The 25,927-nt window shown below is 41.3% G+C and overlaps 1 protein-coding gene across 1 annotated transcript; it reads right to left on the bottom strand.

Moving 5' to 3' along the window:
• Positions 1 to 1,993: 1,993 nt before the first annotated feature.
• slc6a3 (solute carrier family 6 member 3) lies at positions 1,994 to 25,649 on the bottom strand (the record flags this gene model as incomplete). Its single annotated transcript, XM_080737311.1, has 15 exons — positions 1,994 to 2,017; positions 2,880 to 2,951; positions 3,128 to 3,295; positions 4,229 to 4,329; positions 7,052 to 7,151; positions 7,815 to 7,943; positions 8,497 to 8,609; positions 9,347 to 9,471; positions 10,503 to 10,606; positions 12,103 to 12,237; positions 14,084 to 14,222; positions 15,985 to 16,201; positions 19,916 to 20,047; positions 23,727 to 23,937; positions 25,563 to 25,649. 15 exons carry the CDS (start codon positions 25,647 to 25,649, stop codon positions 1,994 to 1,996), a joined length of 1,857 nt encoding a protein of 618 aa, XP_080593437.1.
• Positions 25,650 to 25,927: the final 278 nt, after the last annotated feature.

The raw sequence follows: 25,927 nt of genomic DNA on the forward strand, positions 1-25,927 counted from the left end.
CATTTACATTGGTATTGACATGTACTGGATAGAATTCATTGAGGCAAATACTAAATGTATGAATACAGCACAGCAACAAAATAATAATCTATATTTAAGCATGTTCTGTTCTTGTTCAATATCATACAGTACAATACAATACAAGCCCTATACTTTAGATTTACTTACACAAATATACATTTTATAATACCTCATAAATTACATTACAGACAGTTCAATCGCATTGCAATAAAAAGCAGCTTTTTAGAACAGTCTTAAATAACTTGATAAAGTTTCTACAATAAATGGTGAAAATAAAGCTTTCTGCTTGCAGACTATATCTGACAGTCACTCCAAAGCAGACACTTGTGAACCACAATGTAAACCATACCAAAAAAGAAAATTAATTACATTTTGTATTATTACCCTCATCATCATTATTATTATTCATGTATTTGCATTCATTTAATACATATTTTCAGTGGCACCTTTCTCAGTATAGATTTGCTGTAAGAGGGATCCTTAGTAATGGCTACAGTTGCAATCAAAATCAGTTTAGTTTGAAATAAAACAAACTTTTAGAAAATGCACTCACTGAGAAAGCAATATTCTTTGGTAGATTGAACCATATAATATGAATATAATGAATATAGGAATACAGAATAAAACAGATTCTTAGAGTATACGCATCATAATTATGACTCAATATTAACAGATAATGCTGTACCACTGTATTATACTCTGCTCTATAATATTGCACAGAAATCACATGTCAGACTGCGTGTAATTCTACTCCATTCATTATAAACAAACATAAAAGCAGTAACAGAATGACAGGGATTGACTTTTGTCATGACATAATCATATTCATTGATTTGAAATTGACAAACCCTTACAAGAGGTCTGTATACTGTAATAACATTCAAAAGATAGTTCAGTTCCATTACAGGACTACATTGATATTCTAGCCTCTTCATCGACATGTTTTCACCCTTAAGATTTCACAAATACCAGATTAACATTTCTCAATCATATGAACAAATTAGTATACAATACTAGTGGAAACATTAGCCATGATAACAGTCATTGTAAAGATATAGTAAATATACTGATATTGACTGAGATTAAGTCAAACAGGTTAGCTAGTGGTATTCACTCAATGGTCCTTCATTTAAAAACATTACAGCATCACAGAACAAATATAAAGACTTAAGGGCATTCCTTAATTTGTGATGGCATCAGAATTGTATTTTAAAGGAATGATAAGACTATTTTTCACCCTTTAACTGAATATAAATCTCCCCAGATGTATATCAGTAGCTGGAGATCAGATCGCTTGGCTACGCAAAACTATATTAGACCACGAAAGCAGTCTAATAAAAAACAACAACTCCATACATGATTATTATATACCGGTACGTAGGCCTATAAACAGTTTCCATGGAAGAGTGGAAGCATTACTTGTTTTCTAGTAGCTACTGTAGTTGCTTGGTTCGAAAGAGAAATGCATCGTTTCAGCCACCTGAATGGCAACTGCAAAAACTTTTCCCACATTTCATAACACATCCTTTGTAAAAAAAGAAAATAACATACTAATATATAAAAGCAAAATGCCTTGTGATTCATTAATTCATTGATTCTAGAACACCAAAGGATGAATACCACGTCATGTGTTTGACAGAATCTCACTCATCAGAGTGCAAACACCATGGTGACCAGGATCACAGCACAGCTTCACGTCCATTGATGAAAATAAGACCACAGCGATTTGTACGGCTTCACGTTGGCAATTTTATTTTTCTTGTCATCATCATCATTATTCCTCCGTCTCTTCCTATGGAGTTGTTCCTCTGTCTCTTCTGCTTGGCTCTTCAGGTCTTTGCAGTGCAGCACTCATTCATCAGTGTCTCACTCACTGACCCTTCCATTTTTGCTTCTCTTTCCTCTATTTTCTCTCTTTCTCTCCCTTTTTTCTCACTCTCTCTCCCCTTTCTCTCTCTCTCTCTCTCTGTTCTTACACCACCAACCAGTGATGCAGCTGTGGGGGGAAAAAACAAACAATATGATGTAGACATGAGGGAAAAAACTCATGGTCCCACTTATGGTTTATTCCCACTATAATAGATTTTTCCAGAATATAATCAATAAAGAAATGTAAATTCATTTTGTGCTTACTTTTTATAAACTTGTAACTATGTATATGCTACTGTGTACTGTATGTCTACCTTTATCTATCTTAATAACATGATGAGATACTGTAACACTATCTTCAGTTTGATGAATTGCTGCGTTAACGGTTGTCATCATACGACAGTGTCATGCAAAAGTTAAGATAAGGTCTGAGGAAGAGCCTGGTGGCTCAAAACGTTACACTGAAAATACTAAATGCAACGGGAGTTGCAACACTTAATTGTTTGGTGTGTGGAATTTCTTTAATTTGCTTACATGATCAACTTTTGATCCATGCAGCACCCAACCCAAGAAGTTTGGGGTGTGCGTGTCTTCTGCCTTTTTCACATGCAAAAAGAAGCCCCACATAAGTATTACACATATTCCTATATATTGTACATTAGGCTAAATAATTGAATGTTTTACCACTGATAGATTGTGTATTCCTCATTTAGCGATTGACTAACTGTACATTTTAACTAATACTACTGATGATAGTGTGCTCACTTCAAATCTCCTTTGTTGTTTTTTTGTACCTACTTTCTACTCCCTGTGCCTTACAACTTGTTTGCTCATTTATAATATTTTCTTAAATAATATAATATATACACCTATCTGTGTCTGCCTTGTGTTTCCTATTGTGCTGCTGCTATGACAACTGCATTTCCCTTGTGGGATCAATAAATGTCTATCTATCTATTGAAGGTGTTTGATCATTAGGCGACATTTACCGTGAATTGCCGAACTTCCCCATTATCCACTAAGTGATGTTCTGTCTCCGGGGTGATTGCATAAGCCAGTCTCTGTACAGAAAAAGGAGACAAAAAGAAGAAGTTTATAATGCCATTTGTGATGTTAAAAAATACAAATCTGCTGCTCGAAGAATATAGTGGACCCGGCTGAAGACCTGTAGTAAACCTTAGCTGAAACATAACATCTACCAAGTACTATTTGCTAAAAAGACGTAATTGATGCTTACATCACAGAACTTTCCAGGCAAAATGCAGAGCTTGTAGATGGCGTAGAGAGGCACCATGATCATGGATGAAATAGCCAAGCACCAGCCCAACATGTTAGCCCACATAGGAAACTGATAGTTGTCATACTTCGGAGGGTTATACGTGGTGAAGCTCACCACCACCATGAACTGTGCAGAGAGAGAAGAGGTTTTCATTCTAAAACACTACAATCGTATATATTTTTTTTGGGTAAAACAAAATGTAGTTTGTAATATTTCAGAGAATACAGATCCTCAGTGGAAGGAATCATGTGTTGATACTTTTTAAATTAAATTCAATTATTTGGGAGCAGTTCAATGATCGGTCAACTTAGGAGGTGTTATTATCTGGTTGATTTGAATTGATCTGACTGAATTAGTTAATTTACAGTAGCTGGTTGAAGATGTTAATTTCAAATTCATGGGGCCAATGCACTGCTCAGATGTATGTGACATAGCAAGTACTGAAAGAATTCTGGTCTCACAGACAACTTCTGCATAAAAGCATGTAGCCTCAACTTCATCTAGGAAGTTAATTAATACTTATTACGTCTGTAGGTGGCAGTCTATGCATTTTGTAGCACTGAGGAGTGGACCCTTACAGTAGCTTCCCAACACTTATATCGCATCCAATTTGAACTCCTTCAATTTGACGAAGGTCATAGCATCTCAACATTTATGCCAATCTCAAGCTGTGCCAAGTTTTCTTGGCAAACCTTCCTTACAAGTGTGCGTGTGCGTTGGTTTCATTTCACGCTCTCAAGAGTAAAATTATTGTTAAACACCTGCATTACTTAATTTACAAAAAGTCTACACAAAAGAAGTGTTATTTTAATCAACATTTGCCTTTTATCTCTCCTCTCAATACAGTTTGGAATTGTGGACAAAATCCAACAATAACAAAATATTCAATGTTTTGGGTCTTAGAGGCTAAATCTCATCAAATGGTGGCACGTGGTTCAAATGCTGAATGAATAATGGACCCCTATATGAAAAGGGTTGAAAAGCATTGCTTTAGAGGGCCCCGGAGGAAAGAAAACGTAAGGACTGAGGTACACTATGCTGATTTCTCAGGCGACTCACCAAGAGGAAGCAGGGGCTGACAAACTTCCAGCACAGCCTCCAGTACAAGCCCGGTCTCTGGCCAATCATTTCCTCAATATCATCACTGAAACGGTCCACCCCTGAAACACATAACATAATAAGTGCTCAATATGTCTTCTTGAACCCCTATTTTGGGAGGAACATTCAGCTGAAAAAGCCCATGCACTGTACAAGCTTGTACATCAGCTATTTTGGGGCGTAGAGATTTGGTGTTGACGGGAAAAAAGTGGTCCAAGAAAAGCTCAGGTCTGTTTAGGGTTTAGTCAAAAGTCATAAAAAGGCCTATGGTAAATGTATTCTAAATGCACTCACCACTATGCATTTTACTCAGCATACTGTAGGTTGAAGTCAGTTTCAAGAATAACTCTCAGGTGTACAAGTGGAAGACTAAGATAAAACAAAAAGCATAGAGCCCTAAAAATAAACGTTTTACTGGAGGGAAAAAAAGATCAAAGTACAGTAAATAGTTTGGGTGCATTTTTACTAAGAATATAGGTTTGAGTGGTTAAACCCTCTCGCTGTCTTCCTGCCTGCAGGGCATCTCTAACTGCACAGCCAGAAATCAAGAGTGACTGCCAGCTATTGAACAAACCTGAATGTACTCATGTAGGAAATGGTACAATAGAGGGCCACAGAGGCCAGTGGTTAAGGGCTTCCTGTCAGCAGTGATGGGACCTGGGAAAAGGCCCACCGAAGCCTTAGGCTAGATTTATTTGACTTGCCAGGGTCAAAGCCCACAGAGACAGGGAGGCACACTTTCCTGGGTCTGGTTAGCATTTAACACTTTATGAACCACAGTGTCTATAGGAGAGAGCTGGAAAACACAAGATTTGATATAGAAGTTCAGATCAAATCTGTTACCGTAAAGAATCATACTGGTGGTCTGGCAGGTTTAGCTTATTGTTGTAATACTACACTACTACTACTACTACTACTACTACTACTACTACTAATACTAATACTACTGCTACTACTAATAACAATAATAATAATAACCAGTAAGACGCCTAAGGGCGAAAAGCGATCTCGCCCTAAAGGGTGAGGTCGTGCAGGAAGGAATTCACACAGGACGGAATTCGTTTGCAAGTGTGATTCGAGTTGCGGTTGGTTGTTTTTAGTTGGACAAAATGTGGACGAAATATTTCCCCAAATATGGATATGACTGACGTCTGACATCATAGATGTCTTATGTCATAGACCTATGAGAATCACACAAAATGTCCATACATGGGCATTCCAAGCTATGGGCTTAATATTGATGACATCAGGGATCTCCATATATGGGCATACAAGGGACGGAATGTGATGTCACAATATGATGTCACAACAATGTGATGTCATAGGTCAGCTATAGACATTGAGGTTGACGTTACTGACGTTACTGACTTTACTTACAAAATGTGACGGTTTTCATAGTTAACTGCGACCTACGGTCGCAATATTATTATTGTTATGTTTATGATAATGATGATTATGATGATGATTATTATTATTATTTAACCCCCACAGAAGATATTATCATAACATCATCATCTCAATAGCTTTCATGCACTGTAGCTATTTAAACACCAAGTTGGACTTATTTGAGAATTCTAGCCAAGGAACAAAACAAACAATTCAAATGGGCTAGTTGAAAACGTTATCAAATGCAAAATCCATTAATTAACATGAAAATGGTCTATACTGGTCCGAAACACATACATTAGTTCGAAACTTTTTTTCCCATTGGACCAAAAATCGCATTAGACCAATGGGCCATTATTCCAAATTCCCACTTGTTCTGAAGGCCCATTAGTCTGAGAATAGGCTACTGACTCTGGAGTTGTGAACTGTCCATGGTACTGAAATGGAAGCTCTGCCATTAATGGTGAGACATTGCACTTAAAATCGGTCAGTGTTTTATCCTGCAAACGTAACTTGATATGCAAAGTGCAAACATGACAGATAACGTTTAACGTTAACGTTTGGAATATTAGGGTTGTTCACATGATTTGAAGTTGTTTAGTAGGCGTATTGGACTTTGATGAATAGACATTTATTTTTACTAATAAGAAAACAAGACATCCAGGGCTCCACTGGCTGCGTCGCGTTGCTCTGCGTCTTGACGGCGTCATTGACGCGTTGCCGTCCGACTGGCGCCACTGAACGTGAATGTGTTGATATTTCAATCAAAGATCATAGGATATTCGCATTATCAACTGTAGTAAAGTGCCGGAAAAAAATAGCAGATATAAGCTCACAACATGTCGAGTGCATGAATCTGTCATCATGCTGTTGTGACTGTGTCTGAGCTTGTAGATTGGCTATTTTCGGTACACCAGTCCAGCGCAGCCACGATAATGTATAGCCTAAAATCAGACTAATCAATAATGAGAATGGTAGCCCACTGATCACTGCTTAATGATGTTAAGAATACATCGTAAAAACGAATAAACTATTCACAGTGTTAATTTAACTTAATTCAACTTCAATCAACACTAAGGATTTTGCTGTGAAAAGCAACGAGGCAGTCACAACTGAAGGTATTCAAAATCAATAAGCCCCCTTTTGAACAAGAACTATAGCCTATCTACTTTGGCACCATGCCAACGAAATGTGGGCCTGAGCCTGAAGAGGCAAGAACCGTTATTGACAAAGGACTTGTTTGCCTCGGTATCCTTAAATCTAATAGGACCAATGTGCATTGAGGCACAGGCCTAAACCAACACATATCTCATCAAGCCCTCTAATGTGGCATCAGCTTTGCAGGCCATGAAAAGACTCATGGCCCATTCCTCCTCCATTCCCCCGCCTGTTTCTCACCGTAGAACCATGCAATGCCGATAGCCTCAATAAGCACTCCAAAGAGAATCGATGTTCCTGCTGCAAAATGGTCCAACAGCGTAAAGACATACATCCCACCCTGGAGAGGAGAGAGAGAAAGAGAGAGAGAGAGAGAGAGAGAGAGAGAGAGAGAGAGAGAGAGAGAGAGAGAGAGAGAGAGAGAGAGAGAAACAAAGTGTATACACATCACTGTCATGTTATATTGTAGATGTTTAACCAATTGATTAGCAAAGAGAAATGGAGGAAGAGAGTGGTAAAATGTAAAATGCCCTGGCTACTTAAAGGACTTTTGTTATTTGTGAAGGTTTATAGCCTACAAAAAGGAAGAGAAAACGTGCAATTGTTCCTGTATAAACTAAAGAAAGAAAGAAAGAAAACTGAAACATTTGGTTTTATTGTCCTGCGCCGTGAAGCAATGTGTGATGTAGCAACACATCGATCAGTGTGTTTATGTATCAGTATCCAGCATTCACCAGGTTATTATTGTATGCCCATATATGGAAGTCTGAAGATGGCTAACAACATCATATACCTTTCCGGCAAACCTCCATCTGCACAAGAAAATGGTTCAAAAAATATTTTGAAAATAGCAGATCTACAAGTTCACATTGCAACGCTTCATTGAGAATAATTAAAATCTACAAAGTAACTACAAGTAAAAGTGTTAGAAATACACCACTTGAGTAAATGTACTTAGTACTTAGTTAGTTTCCACCACTGGTCTTCCCCCGACATTACTTACATTAGTCACGCAGAAGAGCGATGTGAGGAATGTTGAGACCACGATGAAGAGGGTGAAGAGTTCTCTGTGCTTGTGAAGGCACTTAAACTCATCAATCAGCCCTGTGATCACTGACTCCATCCCTCCCATCTACAGCAGATCAGAGCCACATATGACCAACTGAAATACAGCAAGATTAACATGGAACATGGACATTGCAGACATACTGTGCTGCACTGTTTTTCAATTTGACAATATTTAAATTGAAAAATACACAGTACATACATACATACATACATACATACATACATACATTTAATTACATTTAATTACATTAATAAATAAAGGTCATTTGCTTTCCGTTGCCCATTCATTTTCAAAACGTTACACCATGGTTATCTGTGTGTGTGTGTGTGTGTGTGTGTGTGTGTGTGTGTGTGTGTGTGTGTGTGTGTGTGTGTGTGTGTGTGTGTGTGTGTGTGTGTGTGTGTGTGTGTGTGTGCGTGCATGCATGAGTGCGCGCACATCAGGGATCATCGCCATGCTGGCTTGTGGTGGACATTTTTTTCAAAATTCTATTTTTGCCACGGACATACAAAATGAGTAGACAGACACATAAAGAGCTAGCCCTAAAAAAATAAATTGATGACCCCTGGCGTGCGTGCGTGCGTGCGTGCGTGCGTGCGTGCGTGCGTGTACTCACAGCACTGTCGATGCCCAGTGTTAGTAACATGAAGAAGAAAATGACAGCCCACACAGAGGACCCAGGTAATGTTGCAATGGCTTCTGGGTAAATCACAAATACTAACCCAACACCTGAGACAAAAAAAGTCTGACTGTATTCAAGATTTCCAAAAATGTATTGTTTAAAGTCATACAAGCAAATACAAAAGACATAGAATTATCTTTATTTAGTGGCACAAATACTGTTGATCTTATTCTTTATATAAAAATGCATAAAATAGATACATAATCTATAAGTAATCTTGTGCATTCACTGGGAAGAATGGTATCATTTGAAACAACAGATCACAGTGGGTTGAAATGGATAGCTATTACATTGCTGGCAACCAGACTCCTCTTATATAACACTGACACTTGGAACAATTTATTTTGGAATGAGCTACTCCACTGTGGGGGTTTTCCACTATCCTTTGATAGTGATCATGGAGCAATAGTAAAATTAGACTATGGATTATCCGCCGATAGCTTCCGCTCTCTCATTTCACACACCAAATTATTGACCTATGTAGAATAGAGAACGCTCAAGCAACGCATATAGCCGCTTCATGCAACGACAAAAAAAGATCTTGAAATATATATCTTTCAGGAAAATATCATAATCTTTAATCTGTTTACAGTGTCAGAACATCAGAAACAAAGCTGAGTTGGAAGTAAATACTGTATAAAAATATTATTGTAATTCTAATGTTGGTCATACATTTTCACTACGGACTGGTGAACGATATTCACAATTTTGCTCCCCTGACTTGACTCCTCTGAGTGTGACATAAGAACAAAATGGCTGTGAACGTGATGAATTGAGCACTTACCATCTCTGGCGACTTTGTCCAGAGGCACGTTGTGTTTGTGGGACATGTAGCCAAGGAAGGAGAAGACCACGAAGCCGGAGAAGAAACTGGTTAAAGAGTTTATGGAGCTGGTGATGATGGCATCTCTGGATGAATAAAATAGAAACATATCAAGCTGGTTATCAAACGACAAACAAGATCATTTGTAAGTCACTGAGGGATTTTTTCCCCCTCCTTTTTTGATTTTTTATTGTAATATGGGCAAGGTATTTACTTCCATCCAAAATATTAGTCTTATGTATTAAATATTGACAATGACTAAAACAAAGGATATTTCCTATTTGCTGTATATACACCCAATGCCGTTTCAGTTGGTTTGTGTTTTTATTTTGTAAAGCAATGTTTTTATATCAGTCAACTAATTTCTGTTTTCCAAATCTAGTTTCCTTTATTTTATAGTGACCCTGAAGTAATAACTTTGAGAGTTGAACATTACGATGTCTATAAGATTCTACAAGGTTAAAAACCTGTTGTGATTGCATTTTGTCAATCAGTTCCTTATTCATTGTTCAAAAGGCAATTAACAATCAATCAACTCAACACCCATCAAGCAATTAATCAAACATTGTCTCAACAAGTCATTCCTTAAAGTGGACTTTTCATTGATAGAAATAACCGGATGGTTTTCTCATTGATATAATGTCATAATTCCCATTATATTTGTATTCCTCTGAGAGCTACTGTACTAAACAGGTCTGTCACGCAGATAAAAAGGCCAGTTCTCAGATGTAGGAAGAGGTATGGTGAGAGGCGAGATATGCATGATTCTTTTCAAAGGGTGACATTATTATTATTATTGTTATATTATAGTGTAGTTCATTGATGTTATTTCTGTCTGGTGTACAGGAGGGTGTCAAAGCCATGGTGGGTTTCAAGGATTTCAAAGGTTATTGTAATTTAACTGTGTGTGTGTGTGTGTGTGTGTGTGTGTGTGTGTGTGTGTGTGTGTGTGTGTGTGTGTGTGTGTGTGTGTGTGTGTGCGTGTGCGTGTGCGTGTGTGTGTAAACAATTTTGTCTCTGACAAAGTCTCTCTCTCTCTCTCTCTCTCTCTCTCTCTCTCTCTCTCTCTCTCTCTCTCTCTCTCCCCATTTTCTTGCCCTGTTTCAACTGCTTTTACCTGTAACAATTGTTGTTGAATTTGTTGTAGCTGGAGAAGGCGATCAGTACACCGAACCCCACTCCCAGAGAGAAGCAGATCTGTGTTGCCGCCTCGATCCAGACCTGGAGAGCAACAAAATAAGCGCACTCGTGTGAAGCGGCAAACAAAAGGCACAGGAGAGGAAAAAGGCTGTTATTAGGGATAATTGCAGGAAACTCTTTCAACGGCAGTAGATGAAAGACACTTGTGAATACGGAGGGTAATTTTGCAAATTACTGCTCCATGCATATGTCTAATCTAATTCTCAAATTACTGCCATGCATCTCTCTCTCTCTCTCTCTCTCTCTCTCTCTCTCTCTCTCTCTCTCTCTCTCTCCATCCCTCCCATTGGTTTTCTGTATGCTTACATAACCAGTAGACAGTATTCCACCAGACCTTTTCTTTGAGGTTATGGTACAACAGTTGATCTGTCATTTAACCGTGCACGTAGATCACATTCCGAAAAGGTGTAACTTGGTTAATGAACATTTTCAATAGTGAAATTAAACTGATTCTAAAGGAATAAAGGGCTTCATATTGTCGTTGTCGGGTGAAAACTGTTCCTTTTGCATTTATCATTTTAAAAATGATTTAAACTAGTGAAAACAGCCGATCTACAAGCACACAACACCTCGCCTCGTGCTGCGAGGCGTTGTGTGCTTGTAGATCTGCTGTTTTCACTACTTTTGTGCGACGGCCTTGTATGATGAAGCAGGGCTTTACTTTGCGAAAGAACATACAAATTTGAAACTTGGAGATACAAGGTTTCCACCCCACAACGACAATATACTTATTTGCAAGCAAGGTCTCTAGCAGAGTCAGACCTATACAAGCTCAAAACGCATTGCAGCATGACCCATTGAGCTGATAGATTGGCAATTTTCAGTGAGCGACCCCGGCAACTAAGTATAAATCCATTTTAAGGATAGCAATGCTTGGGGCGCTCCGGTGGATCATCTGGTAGAGCTCTTAACATACCGGCACAGTCGACCTGGGTTCCAATCTAACCTTAGGCCCTTTGCTGCGTCTCCGTCCCCATCTCTCTCCTGCCATTCCCTGTCTCCCTCCACTATCGCTATGAAATTAAGGCTTGAAAAAGATATATTTCAAATGTGCATTTTTATTCTAAGATCTTTTGAAAATAGCCCATGTATGGGGTTTAAGTGTTTTAAACTGATGTTATGATATCGTCGTTGTCGAGTGGAAAACTTCGTCCAAACGTCCAAAACCGTTCGTTTTGTATTTTTCATTTTAAAAATGATTTAAACTAGTGAAAACAGCCGATCTACAAGCACTTGTAGATCTGCTGTTTTCACTACTTTTGTGCGACAGCCTTGTATGATGAAGCTGGGATTTGCTTTGCGAAAAAATGTACCAATTTGAAACTTGGAGATACGAGGTTTCTGCCCGACAGTGACGATATATTAACTAACTACCTGAAATGCCAGTACATTGTCACTAGTCCCCTTTTCTTCCCTTTGTCCTTGTTTCCTCTCTCCTCACCTGGATTATGCATCCATTCGCCACAGAGACCCCCCAACTCCCACTCGCTCTCCATTCCCTCTGTACTCCAGCTCACCTTGGCATCGCAGAGTCTGTGGAAGTCGACGGAGAGGTAAGCCTTAATGCCGTCAATGGCCCCCGGCAGAGTGACTCCTCGGATCAGCAGTACAGTCAGAACCACATAGGGCATGGTGGCCGTGATCCACACGACCTGGTAGGGGACACACACACACACACGCACGCACGCACGCACGCACACACACACGCACGCACGCGCACACGCACGCACGCACGCACGCACGCACGCGCACACACACACACACACACACACACACACACACACACACACACACACACACACACACACACACACACAGAGGCAGATAGGTATGCATGTGAACTGTTGGTACAGTATCAATAACTCGATAATGAAATAATCATTAGGAGCCACGCTAATAGATACCACGATATTTTTTATTAAAGGCCTGCACATATGAAATATGGACATAGATGTGGATAAGATGTTAAATATTGGTTCGAAATAGGACTATCGTCTTAATTTTACTCTCAAAGTACATCAGATTGATGCATTTGACTTTAAAGTCTATACACAAACGCACACACACACACACACACACACACACACACACACACACACACACACACACACACACACACACACACACACACACACACACACACACACACACACACACACACACACACACATACTGTACAAGGATATAATACACATAATGCATACTGTACACAGAGGCTGTAGCACCAAAGCTAGCATACATATTATATGTATACACATTACACACACACACACACACACACACACACACACACACACACACACACACACACACACACACACACACACACACACACACACACACACACACACACACACAAACACACACACACAAAACGGCAACGGGAGTGGCTCAGATGGCTGTATGTCACAGTATCCTTCAGCTCGACATTAGGGACTTTAAGCAATGACAGCTACGGCAGTCCGCTATACTGTAACCGGACATGGATCAGTGCTCGATTAGCCTCCCCTAACATAGGCTGATTTTGGTTTAGAGGGGGCGGATTCACCGGCTGAAAACAGCCGGTGGATCCTATTGGTTCACGATCTGTGCCATGGCCCGCCTCCCACTTCCTATGCCAGAAGTTGCAGCAGGTTACCCCAGGCTTTTATTTTTCTTCCTATAGCCAAAATAAAAGCCTGGGTTTCCGAGGCTAGTGCTCGATAGATAAACCTGCTTGCCGTCGCAGCCTTTCCTACTACGGCAGAAACTACCTTTCCACGTAGTGTCTACAATGTCTGCTGCATAGATGGTAGACGCGTCACCATGGGAACTAAAGAGTTCAGTTAAAGGGGTGGGAACTGTCGCAAGTACTCAAGTACCTTTTGAATTCCAGACTTTTACTTGTAACTGTGTACTTCTACATTTGCAGAATTGATACTTTTACTTAAAGCTATACTGTGTAAGTTGCTAAACTAGTGGTCAGTAGCGGTATTGCTTTTTTCGGACGTTTTTCGCCCGGAGTCGTCGCGGACCACCGGAGCGGCGCCGCAAACCACTGCGACGATACAAATCCGTGGAGGGGTAGAACGCATGGTAGAACGTAATTTTCGGGCCAGGATTTGGGGATTAAGAAGTTAAGAATCCTTCACCATGGTAAACACTGTAGCTGAGCGAGGCTACTTCCTGAAGACCATGGCAGATAAGCTGTGATTGGCCGGTAGTGTATCATGTGTGTATGATCCGCGATGTGATTGGCCAACGTATACAGATGATGCAGATGACGCTATTTTTCCGTGAAAACTGGACCCCGGCAAGGATCATAGAAAACATATAAAGAGAAGGCTTTAGAAGCTGAAAATAACGGAGTGGGTGTTCTAAAACTTTAGCGATTTAACAGTTAGGACAATTTTAAGATTTGTTTTATAAAAAAAGTTACATGGTATAACTTTAAGTACAACATTTTAGTACTTTTTCCACCACTGGCCATTTCCAACACAACACAATTTCATATCCAACCTTTCCAGAGGTCTTGACTCCCTTCCAGAGACTGAAGTACAGCAGAACAATCACCACAGCCAGACAGGCTGTCAGCTGCCAGCGGGGACGTCCCAGGTCATCAATACCTGTACTATCCTGGATATGGAGGACGCCACGCCTGTGAACAGGGGCGTCACAAGGGGGGGGGGGGGGGAGTGGGACTGAGTTACTAGGACCAAAGGTGGAGGGGCCTTAATTATTTTATACTATAGCTATTGAAAAATAGCAGATATACAAGCTCACAGCATCTGGTATTTTTGAAAAGTTGTGAAAATGTGTGCAAATCTTTGAATATATGTATTTTTTAACCGAACATTTGTAACGAAACTTTTGCTTCTGGGGGATCCCTGGAGCTAAATATTTTGAGATGGTGGTCCGTGGCCAAATACATATCATTTTGGGGGTCCTTCACATGAAAAAGTTTGAGTATCACTGACATAGAAACATAGGTTTTTCAAAAAACCATAGAAAGATTTGAAATATTCAAAGACTTTTTCACGATTTTTCAATAATAGCAGATCTACAAGCTCGCAGCGGCACCGAGTGCCCCTATGAAGAACATTCATGGGGGGCCCGCAGTGAATCCTTGTACCCAGGGCCCAGAATTTGGTGCGACACCCCTGCCTGTGAACAATAGCCCAAGGAAAGAGTTAGAGTTATCCCAGCAATAATTTATAGCCTGTGATGGCATTTTTAGAGATGCTATTAAATATTAAATGGTAATCATGGAAGTCAACCCTTCCTGCATCTTTCCTTAATTGGCTATACAATATGACCACTGCCTGTCCGGGTCTTTTTCAAATAGGTTCCAGTGAGACAGAAGGATTTTCAAATTAAAGCATGTTCGCAAACTCCGGGTACAAAAGGGACAAGGTAGCTTCTGATTCTGGAAGCTCAGATTGTGAGTGACTGTTTGTGGCAGGGATGATTCCCAAGGCAGCCTTCGAAGTTTGAACAGATCAAATCAAGTTAATCTATAAATCAAATGTAGCTCACCCTTACAGATGAGATGAGAAATGATGAATCACACTAACATCACACTGACTGTATATCCCCACTGTGAAATGTACTCAGGTGGCAAAATTGTCCCCAGGTGGATGGGTGGAAATAGAAACCAGTCATTTTGACTAACCTTGATGAAATGTCTCAGCTGTCACAACACAACAGCCCCTCATTTGGATAGGAGACACCTGTTCGTGTTCGAGATACATCCACCTGTCTCACTAAAGGTTTATCTTAATATATCTTGTAGGATTGTTGTTGTTAACTAATATTCATGTTGAATAAAATTACAGATGCAGTATAAGATAAAATATTGTATTTGGTATAAGCTACTTTTGAAACCTTTTTTTAACAATAGTGTAACAGTGAGTGGGCAGTTATTGAAATCACAAGAACAAGCTCTTGTCCTGGCAATGAGGCATTCCACTTATTTTTTTAGTATTGTTACCTCACACAACAAAGTTGGACAGAGGTTATGTTTTTAGTTTTAGTTTTCCCCATGCCACGTTTGTTTGCCTGTTAGAAAAATAACTTGCAACATGAAACTTGTTGTTGTTGATCAGTAGCCTGCCTTGAAGAGATTATTATCTTCTGGGGGAAAGGTCTAAGTCAGATCAATGTCACAATCACGGTCATTGTCATTGGTCAATAATGTCAAACTTGCTAAATGGCATCCAGATTTTCATTAAACTTGGTAGGGATGATCAGATCAGTAGGCTGCCCCAAAGACATGACAAACATCAAGGTCACAATTAAGGAAGTAGAAATGGCATCTTTCTAGTTACCGTATGTGGCACATTATAATTATGCTGAATTGGAGATACCTTTTTCTCTCTTTTTTAAACTATATTCTATTTGTGGGGGTCAACGTAACGTACCTAAAGTACTCCTGAGCTGGGGTGGCCATGTGTGTGTCGTTGATGGAACTGTTGAACGCCCAGTCAGAGCAGTTGTCGCTGTTCCAGGTGTTGTTGCAGTGCACCCAGGGGAGCTCGCTGGTGAAGGAGGAGAACAGGTAGAAGAGGGCCCAGGAGATGATGACGTTGTAGTAGAAGCCAACGTAGAGGGAGATGAGGATCACTGTAAATCCTACCCCTGACAGGAGGAGATCAATTATGGCTGTATTGATTAAAAATGTTAAATAGATGCGTTTAATGAAAAAAGAGAACGGTGATGGCTGATGGGGGTTGGGCACCTTCATGTTCAGGAGCTGGATTGGTTGTGATATGGAATAGAGCCTGAATTCTTTTTGGGCTGATATCGCTGCCATTATTTGACTCTTTGGGATTTTTAACCACTTTCAACATGGTATATCATTGTTAAGTCATTTAAAAAAAGCACATCTACAAGCTCATAACACTAGCCTGATTTCAGACTCAACAGTCCGCTCAGAGAGTGGGCGGGTCTATGGGCAGGAAACCAGGCCATCACAACACGTCATTTGATTCGAAAATAAAACTCTATCGGAACCGAAAGTCTGGTCAAGTCATATTGGCTCTAGTCATATTGCATGTTTTAAACCGGCCCATTCCACAGAAACGGCACTCCTAGCAGTCACTGAAGCACTCCATGCTGCCCAGACTGCCTCCCACTCTGCAGTCCTGATTCTTCTGGATCTATCAGCGGCATTCGACACAGTGAATCATCAGCTGCTCCTGGACACCCTTGCTGACCTAGGCATCACCGGGACGGCACTAAAGTGGTTCTCCTCCTACCTGTCGGACCGGACCTACCAGGTCTCATGGAAAGGTTTGCTTTCATCCCCCCGAACCCTCCAAACGGGAGTCCCCCAGGGATCCGTTCTTGGCCCTCTCCTTTTCTCCCTGTACACTAAATCCCTTGGTGCTGTCATCTCTGCTCACAACCTGTCCTATCACTGCTATGCTGATGACACTCAACTGTTTGTGTCCTTCCCTCCTTCTTCCACCCAGGTGGAAGAACGCATCGCTGCATGTCTGGCCGACATCTCACAGTGGATGTCAGCCCACCACCTCAAGCTGAACCCGGACAAGACGGAGCTTCTCTTCTTCCCAGCTAAGTCTTGCCCCAGGCAAGATCTCACTATTTCCATAGATAATGCATTGGTGACTTCAGTTCCAACTGCTAGAAACCTTGGTGTGGTCCTGGACAGCCAGCTATCATTCAAGGCACACATTGCATCTGTCACCCGGTCCTGTAGGTTCACACTATATAACATCCGTAAAATCAGACCTTTCCTCACCCAGGAGGCAGCCCAGCTCCTCATCCAGACAGACATCTGTCATATCAAAACTTGACTATTGTAACTCTCTACTCACTGGTCTCCCGGCATGTGCACTTAAACCTCTCCAACTGATCCAAAATGCCGCGGCACGACTGGTCTTCAACCAGCCTAAGTTCTCACATGTCTCTCCCCTTCTCCGCAGCCTCCACTGGCTCCCGGTTGCGGCCCACACTGAATACAAAGCACTGATGCTGACCTTCAAAGCAGCCAAAGGTATGGCGCCTCCATACCTCCAAAACTTGATCAACCCCTACACCCCCACCCGTTCACTTAGATCAGCCAACACAGGGATGCTGACAGAACCCTCGCTGAAGGTCCCAGGACAGAAATCCACTCGTCCAAGACAGTTTGCCCTTCTGGGCCCCAAGCTGTGGAATAAACTTCCTGTCGCACTTAGAACAACGGACTCACTCGCTAGCTTTCGCCGTGGACTGAAGACTCACCTTTTCAGACTCCACCTTGACCCATAGCACTACTGAAACACTCAAGGACCATACATGAAGCTAGTCAACATTTTTTTTTTTTCTCTTTACTGATTTTTTGTTTTAGATTGAAATTCATAATATGCATTTGTTATATTGTTGTTAATGTTCTGACATGTTATCTTGTTGTATTATCTGCTTATTGTAAGTCGCTTTGGATTAAAAGCGTCTGCTAAATGCCTAAACTGTAAACTGTAAACTGATGCTGTAAAACTTGATAGAAAACATAATAGTTAGGCCAATACAACATGCCCTCCAATGTATTATTCTTCTTTTGTAAGTGTGTGTGCATGCCTGCGTGTGTGTGTGTGTGTGTGTGTGTGCGTGCGTGCGTGCGTGCGTGCGTGCGTGCGTTCGTGCGTGCGTGCGTGCGTGCGTATGTTTGTTTAATGGGAGAAAGCACACGTTCACAATCAAACAAAGACATCTATGAGTAATCCCTCTTGCTGGGAACAGCATATTGACCCCTCACTGTGCTCAATGAAACCCAGTTATCAGAGTGCATTAAACACCACAGGGCACTCTGTCTGACTTCTGAATTGGACGAATAGGCAAATCAAAGTCTTGCCATTCCTATGATGAGAACAACACTTTTCAAAGTCTGGCATAACCCTTCATTTCTCCATACAGCTATACCCTTGCCCTGCATTTCAAACCATGTCCACTCCTCAAAGGTGGCCTTTTCATTGCTAACCTGTTATTGCCATGACCAGAACAGTGGCTTTATTAAAGTCCTTTTAACGTGGACGTGATATTTGTCCAGGCGATGGCTATTAGCGCCACATGTGGGCATGCAATCTCTCAGTCTCTGTGCCTTTCTGTCCTTGTCAGTCCTTTTCACCAGGGGCATTGATCCTTGGAGGAAACCGGCTTGTTGATCAGAATAATTACTGTCGATATGGGTCTGCATGTGTGTGTGTGTGTGTGTGCGTGCGTGCCTGTAAATAATTACTGTTATCCTCCTGCTGTGCGACAGAGAGAGAGAACGTCAAGCGTGTGATTAGAACGTCAACGTCCTCAGTGGGTCTCCGTCAGACAGCACATGTCCACACACAGGAGATACGCACACGGGCACGGACTTGCATGCGCACGTACAAGCATACGCACATGCACACACACACACACACACACACACACACACACACACACACGCACGCACGCACGCATGCGCTCGCGCGCACACACACACACACACACACACACACACACACACACACACACAGAGTGTCCTTCAGTCCAGAAAGAATGCTCTCTTCCAAAGGGCAGTGTCTGGCAACATCCTGTGAAGCAGCAGATGCTCCTCTGATAGTCGCAGCATTTGAATTTGTGTTTGTGATCAAAAGATAGACAAGGAGTGACAGTTGACTATAGGCTTCATTTTAACTTGAGGTACCACACTGTTCACTGCTGCCAAATAAACAACAATATGCATTTTACAGATGGCAATCTAACCTTTTAGCTTTTCCAGCCTTCTGACTGACAATCATGCCTTTTTTCTTTTTTAATAAACAACTGAAACACATCCAAAAGGGTTTCATAAATCCACCAGGGAAGAAACTTTGTGAGAAAAATGTTTTGCAAGGTTTTCATACGACGGTAAAAAAACAAACCTAATTGAGGAGACATCCACAGCCATTCTGTTTAGTTTTAGTCACCTGAAATATTTTCCTTTCACTTTCAGTCGACCAAACATCAAACAATTTTAGTACACAAGCTGAGGGAGGGCGAGCTCCAGAGCGCAACACCCGATCACAACCAAACATAAAATGTATTTTAGTTCTACTGGATCTCTTCTCCTCTAGTCCCCTGCCTAACATTTTAGTCATTTGGTTTTTATTCGTCGACGAAATTGTCAATACATTTTAGTCTTAGTTTTATAGTCATCGCTTAGTCTTTATTTAGCTTTCATTTAGTTTTCGTCAGTGAAGAAATGTAGTCGGCGGACATTTTCCGTCATAGTTTTAGTAGACGAAATCAACACTAACGTGTGTGTGTGTGTGTGTGTGTGTGTGTGTGTGTGTGTGTGTGTGTGTGTGTGTGTGTGTGTGTGTCTGTCCTCCTTACCTTTGAAGATGGGACATATCTTCCAGACTCCTGCAGCCCCCTCTCTGTTGTACTGGCCCAGTGCCAGCTCCATGTAGAAGAGAGGCATGCCCGCTATCACCATGAAGAACAGGTAGGGCACCAGAAATGCACCTGCATGGCCACAGAAGTATGTGAAAATCATTTAAAGTTCATGTACAAATGGACCCGTAAACTGGAACACTAGGATAGTTTACTTTAAAACCCATTTAGATCTGGAAAGCATCTGTGTCACTTTAGATTTTAACCACTTTAACCATTGTTTTATACTTTGGCTATTCAAAAATAGCAGATATACAAGCTCATAGCACGGCACAGAGGGCCGCTGTTCTTGATTGAAAAAAAAAAAAAAAAGAAAATCAAAAACATTTTTGCAAATCTTATATATATATATATATATATATATATATATATATATATATATATATATATATATATATATATATATATATTTAAAGCGAACATTTGTCTTAAACAAAACCACAAACATGTGTGCACGCGCGCGCACACACACACACACACACACACACACACACACACACACACACACACACACACACACACACACACACACACACACACACACACACACACACACACACACACACACACACACACACACACACACACACAGCCACACACAGCCACACACATACACACAGTTAAGAAGGAGCACATGCATCATCTTTCAAAACTTTAGAGCAACTTTTGTGCAAAAGATGATTTACTGATGCTTTGACAGCACAATGTCTTCTTCAGAGTCTGAAGAAGGCACTGTCAAAACGTTATGTCAGCTTTTTCTTTCTTCCTTTTTCGATGCTGCTGTGGTCTCTGTCTGAGAAGCACTGGCTCTCATCCTTAAAATAGGTTTTAGTACATGAACTTTCTCATGTTTTATTCTGTAAGAACAGTCGTAGACCTTTATACTGATAGATATCTCCCTTTCTTACAGAATTCATTACTTCTTTTGTCAGTGAGCCCCATGTTTCTATGTTCTGCATGTTCTGCATTCTATGCTTCATGATTGATTTAGTTTTTATTCATGTGGTAAATGCCAACGTGAATGACTGACCAGGAATCCAACCAGTTCTGACCAGACATTACCTGTCATTGCTGTTGGGCAGAAATGTTGTATCTCTATTTTCAACTTTTTATGCTTTTTTCTTTTCTTTTTTTGTAAATGTAATGAATGCCCTACTTTGTCATCATTATTACAGTGTCACACAAAGGTAGCAAAAATAACAAATCTACAAGCTCACAATGCATCGCATCGAGATGCATTGTGAACTTGTAGATCTGCTATTTTTTTTGCAAAACCTGAAAGTGAAACCGTGAAAGTGTGAAGGTTTTATAGATAGATGAAAGTATTAACAATAGCTTGTGACTAAATAGTTTTTTTTTCTTTCTTTTTTTAAGTTAGTTTTGGACATACTGTAGGCCTACAAGGTTTCCACCTGACAGTCAGCAACACTACTGAAAATCCGCTCCACTCATGTCCCAGTGCTACATATTTGTTTCGTTTCATTCTAGTCTAGAGTCATGGTCGGTCTGACACAGGATGTCAGCATTAACACTACCACTCTAAAACACAATAAGGGCATCATTATTACCCCCAGTGTTGTTGAGTGGGGTTCCTACTTTACGTTAGATCTAAATAAAGCAGGAGACTTCAACGTTTTCAGACCAAGGACCCCTTAGCTGCCTGAGAGAGAGATGAAGCAGGGACCCCCACTACATATATTATAGAGGGTATGCGTGTGACATCACTCTTGCTGGAAGTTATGTGGGAACGCCTACTGAGTGGCAAAAAACTCATTTCTGCCATTGACAGCCCATACATCCAAACAGAAAAGTCCTATCTGATTGTATTAAACAGAGTTAAACTCACCAACATTGCAGCTGTAGTGAAAGCTTGAATTATCCTGTTTTTATCTGCAAAGTGTTTGTCTCATAAAAATCCACCATAGGCATGTTATGAGCTACTTTCTGTCAAGACATTCTGTGCAGGGGATTATTTTTCCAAGTGTCCGAGTTTGGAAGCGCTCGTTTTCAACAACATAACATCCTGCTGCCTCCTGCATTATGTGACATTTAGAAACAGGTGGTATGCAGGGCCATTGCGTGATTTGCAACTAGCACTTCCAAACTCCAATGCTCCAAGCTGCTCAATGTTTTGCCACTCAGTGTAGATTAGGGGGGCGGGTCCCAGTGGATGTGCATACCCTCTATTGTATAAAATTGTCTTGCAAATTCAAAATGTTCATAGATTTCTTAGACAGCTTATATTAGACTTGTTTGACAACACTGTCATCATGTTGGAGTAATGTGTATTTTCAGACATTAACCACTTGGACCGTCAAATACTGCTCTTCTTTTCCCTCAACAAACCTCTTTGCCAAAAATAGCCGATCTACAAGCTTGTAGATCTGCTATTTTTGGCTAAGGTTCCACTCAGAATAGGGATGCTAGGGTTCAAATGGTTAATGTAAAAAAGAGGTTCCTATCACACAAAGATTTGGCGGCCCCCCCTGTAGTAACTCTGAGGACCCCCTGTTGAAGATCCCTGGTCTAAAGACATTCAAGGCCCAGTGTGGCCTGACAAAGCCACTGGGTCAGCATCCTCAATCCTGAAATCTATGTTCTGATATCTAAATGTCTGTCTGTCTGTCTGTCTGTCTGTCTGTCTGTCTGTCTGTCTGTCTGTCTGTCTGTCTGTCTGTCCGCCGTCTGTCTGTCTGCAGCACTCGTCATAGTACTGACGTCACATATGGGCATAGGACACGGAACACCATATATGGGCATAAATGGGTGAAACAGTGCTCACATTTCTGACATCACTGATACCGCCGGCCTGTGCCCGTGCATGCGTCCCCGCCATGGTAACATCTGCATGCTGAAACGATGCCCAAATTTGTAGATGACTGACATCACTGATACATTTGGGTTCTCCAAAATTACTTCTGAGACTCCTAATCCCTCATAATCGTTTATGACAACATGCAGGGTTCAGGGAGACATTGATGGGTAAGATCTGTTGGGCTGGCTGCAGAGCAGGGTGCCAGCCGTACCTCTGTGCATCATTACCACTCTTAAACATAATGAGGCCTCTGTGTTAAACAGCTATCATTAGCCCTACTGATTGTTGGAGCTAATCTATGCAGCAGCAGCTGTGGTGGTTTCCCCCCCTATTTTGATCTCTATAAAGAGATTCAAACCTCAAACAGCAAACACACACACAAACACACAAGCGTGTAAGACACATAAACACACATGCATAAACATATGAGGTATGTGTGCTGAGCACACGTGTGTGTAATATGCACACAAATATGCTATAGGACAGTGGTTCCAAAACTCTTCAGCCCGTGACCCAAAAGAGTAATTATTTGAAAATAGACGATTTACAAGCCCACAATGTGTCGCGAAGCTTGTAGATCTGTGAGCTTGTAGATCTGCTATTTTCAAAAGGCTTTTATACATTTGAAAACTTGGAAATGGGACATTGTACATAATGAGTACTTTTACTTTTCGTACTTTAAGTACATTTTTATACCAACACTTTTGTACTTTAACTCAATTACATTTTGAATACCGGACCTTTACTCGTAAGGGCACGGTCACACCAAAGTATGGTTGCCAGCTGATAAGCGGATTCTGTCAATGCATTTCACTGGGAATGGAGCTGGCAACCATACTTTGGTGTGACCGTGCCCTAACAGAGGGCTTTCTACATTGCAGTATTGATACTTTTACTCAAGTAAAACATGTGAGTACTTTTCCCACCACTGCTCACCTCCTCCGTTCTTGTAGCAGAGGTAGGGGAACCTCCAGACGTTGGCCAGGTCCACAGCGAAGCCGATCACCGACAGCAAGAAGTCGATCTTCTTCCCCCAGGTCTCTCTCTCCTCCACCCCGCTGGGGCTGGTCTGGGTGGGGCCGGGGGCCACCAGGGTGGAGGAGGTGAACTGAACGCCATTCTGTTCCTTCACCAAGATCAGCTCCACCTTTTATGTGGGGGGGGCACAGTAAATACATGAGATTAGATGATTAGTTAGAGCATGGAGTAGAATGAAATAGAAAGGCTTTTAGTTTAGATAAGGCCAGCTGGATAGATCAGTGAGTGGGGTCACTAGGATGTTAAGAACTGCACACTGAGAGGGCACGGTGGCGCAGTCGGAAGCACTGTCGCCTCACAGCCTGGGTTTGATTCCCGCTGTGGACGCTGTGGGCGTGTTCTCTCCTCCGCGTCATCAGTGCCCATACCCTAGGTGGGGTTGGCAAAAGGGCCTTTCTGTGTGGAGTTTGCACGTTCTCCCCGTGTCTCTTAGGGTAGCTACCCTCACAAAAAACTTTCACTAACCCTGGTCTCTATACTGCCTCCCCCTGACCAGACGGGGCCCCTGATGGACGGGAAAGGAACTGGTTGGAATAACGTGTTCCTTCCACTCGTTACGTCCAGCCGGGGAAACTCCCACCCTGTCAGGTGAAAAGAAGCGGCTTGGACTCCTCTTGCATAGAAGGAAGCATGAGGTCAGTCCGTTGCTCTCCCCAGGTTGACAGAGGGACTGTTAGCGCCCAGGATTACATTAGACAATAATTGACACCGGGTGAAAAAAATGGTTGAAAAATCGTGGGATAAAAATGTAGAATAAGAAAAAAGAACTGAACACTGTCCGGCTATTGGACACATTTCACCAGGGATTAGTTCCACCTAAATGACTCAAAGAGTCATCAAAATAGATGACAGGCAGACTTGTTATATAGATTGATGTATATAAATGGCTGCTAGTGTGGCAGAGATAGTAAATTTAACTCCATTCTGGTCCTTTAAAAGATCAACTTACACTGGAAGGACAATAATGGAATGAGAAAGATAGATGGTAACAGTAATGAATAGAAAGATGAGAGATCGATAGATGGCTGGAGCAACTGCTGAACTCAACTCTTTCCCAAGGATCAGCATCACTTGGATGGATAGAATGAAATATCACAGATGGGCGGGATGGACATAACGTCATACAGACACGTTCCAATGTTGAGTGCTTGTGTTCTCCTCCTATCAAATGATTTTTATACAACTAAAAACTTGTGAAATTGGACATTCTGCATAATGAGTACTTTCTACTTTTGGTACATTTTTATACCAATGTACTTTTACTCAATTACATTTTGAATTCCGGACTTTTACTTGTAAGTGTGCCCTCACACCAAAGTACCTATGAGAGTGGAATCTGCGTTCCGCCAATGCATTTCAATGAGAAGGGAGCGTTTTTTGCAGAAATCCCCTGCTGGCATGAAACCGTTTCACTCTCATTGAAATGCATTGGCCGAACGCGGATTCCACTCTCATAGGTATTTTGGTGTGAGGGCACTCTAACAGAGTATTTCTACATTGCAGTATTGATACTTTTACTTGAGTAAAACATTTTGAGTACCTTTTCCACCACTGAAAGACATACAGGATACAGGCGGACTGACTGGAATAAAGTGCATTACAGCTTTGTCAACCTACTGTAAAAAAAAAAATACCTTACAGACATGTTTTCTTTTTCTTTTTCTTGTACTCTTATTGCACACTTTTTTCTCTTTAACCCCCCTGATTGGATGAATGTTTGATTTGCCTACTCACCTCTTTGGGACCCATGGTATTTGTTGCATGTTTCTCTGGGGCTACCACTGAAGACATCAGGCCGACAGGGACTCTCCCTCTCAGCATGGAGGGGTTCACAGCCGCAAGGAGAGAAATGCCAGACAGTGGCACAGAGAGGGATACTACATAGCAGGAACGTAGGCATACAGTACCAAGGCAGTAAGGGAGAGAGAGAACCATACATAAATAGAGAGACAGATAGAGGGAGAAAGTACATGCATACTGTGCAGACATACATACAATGCATGCATGCACACAGTACATACATACATATACCGATGTTTCTGGTTGACATTGGCACATTTCACTCAGGTTTTTTCATCTCATTCATGTCACTTTGTCTG

This window comes from Nannobrachium achirus, assembly GCF_963921795.1.
Source record: "Nannobrachium achirus genome assembly, chromosome: 2".
NCBI classification, from domain to species: Eukaryota; Metazoa; Chordata; class Actinopteri; order Myctophiformes; family Myctophidae; genus Nannobrachium; species Nannobrachium achirus.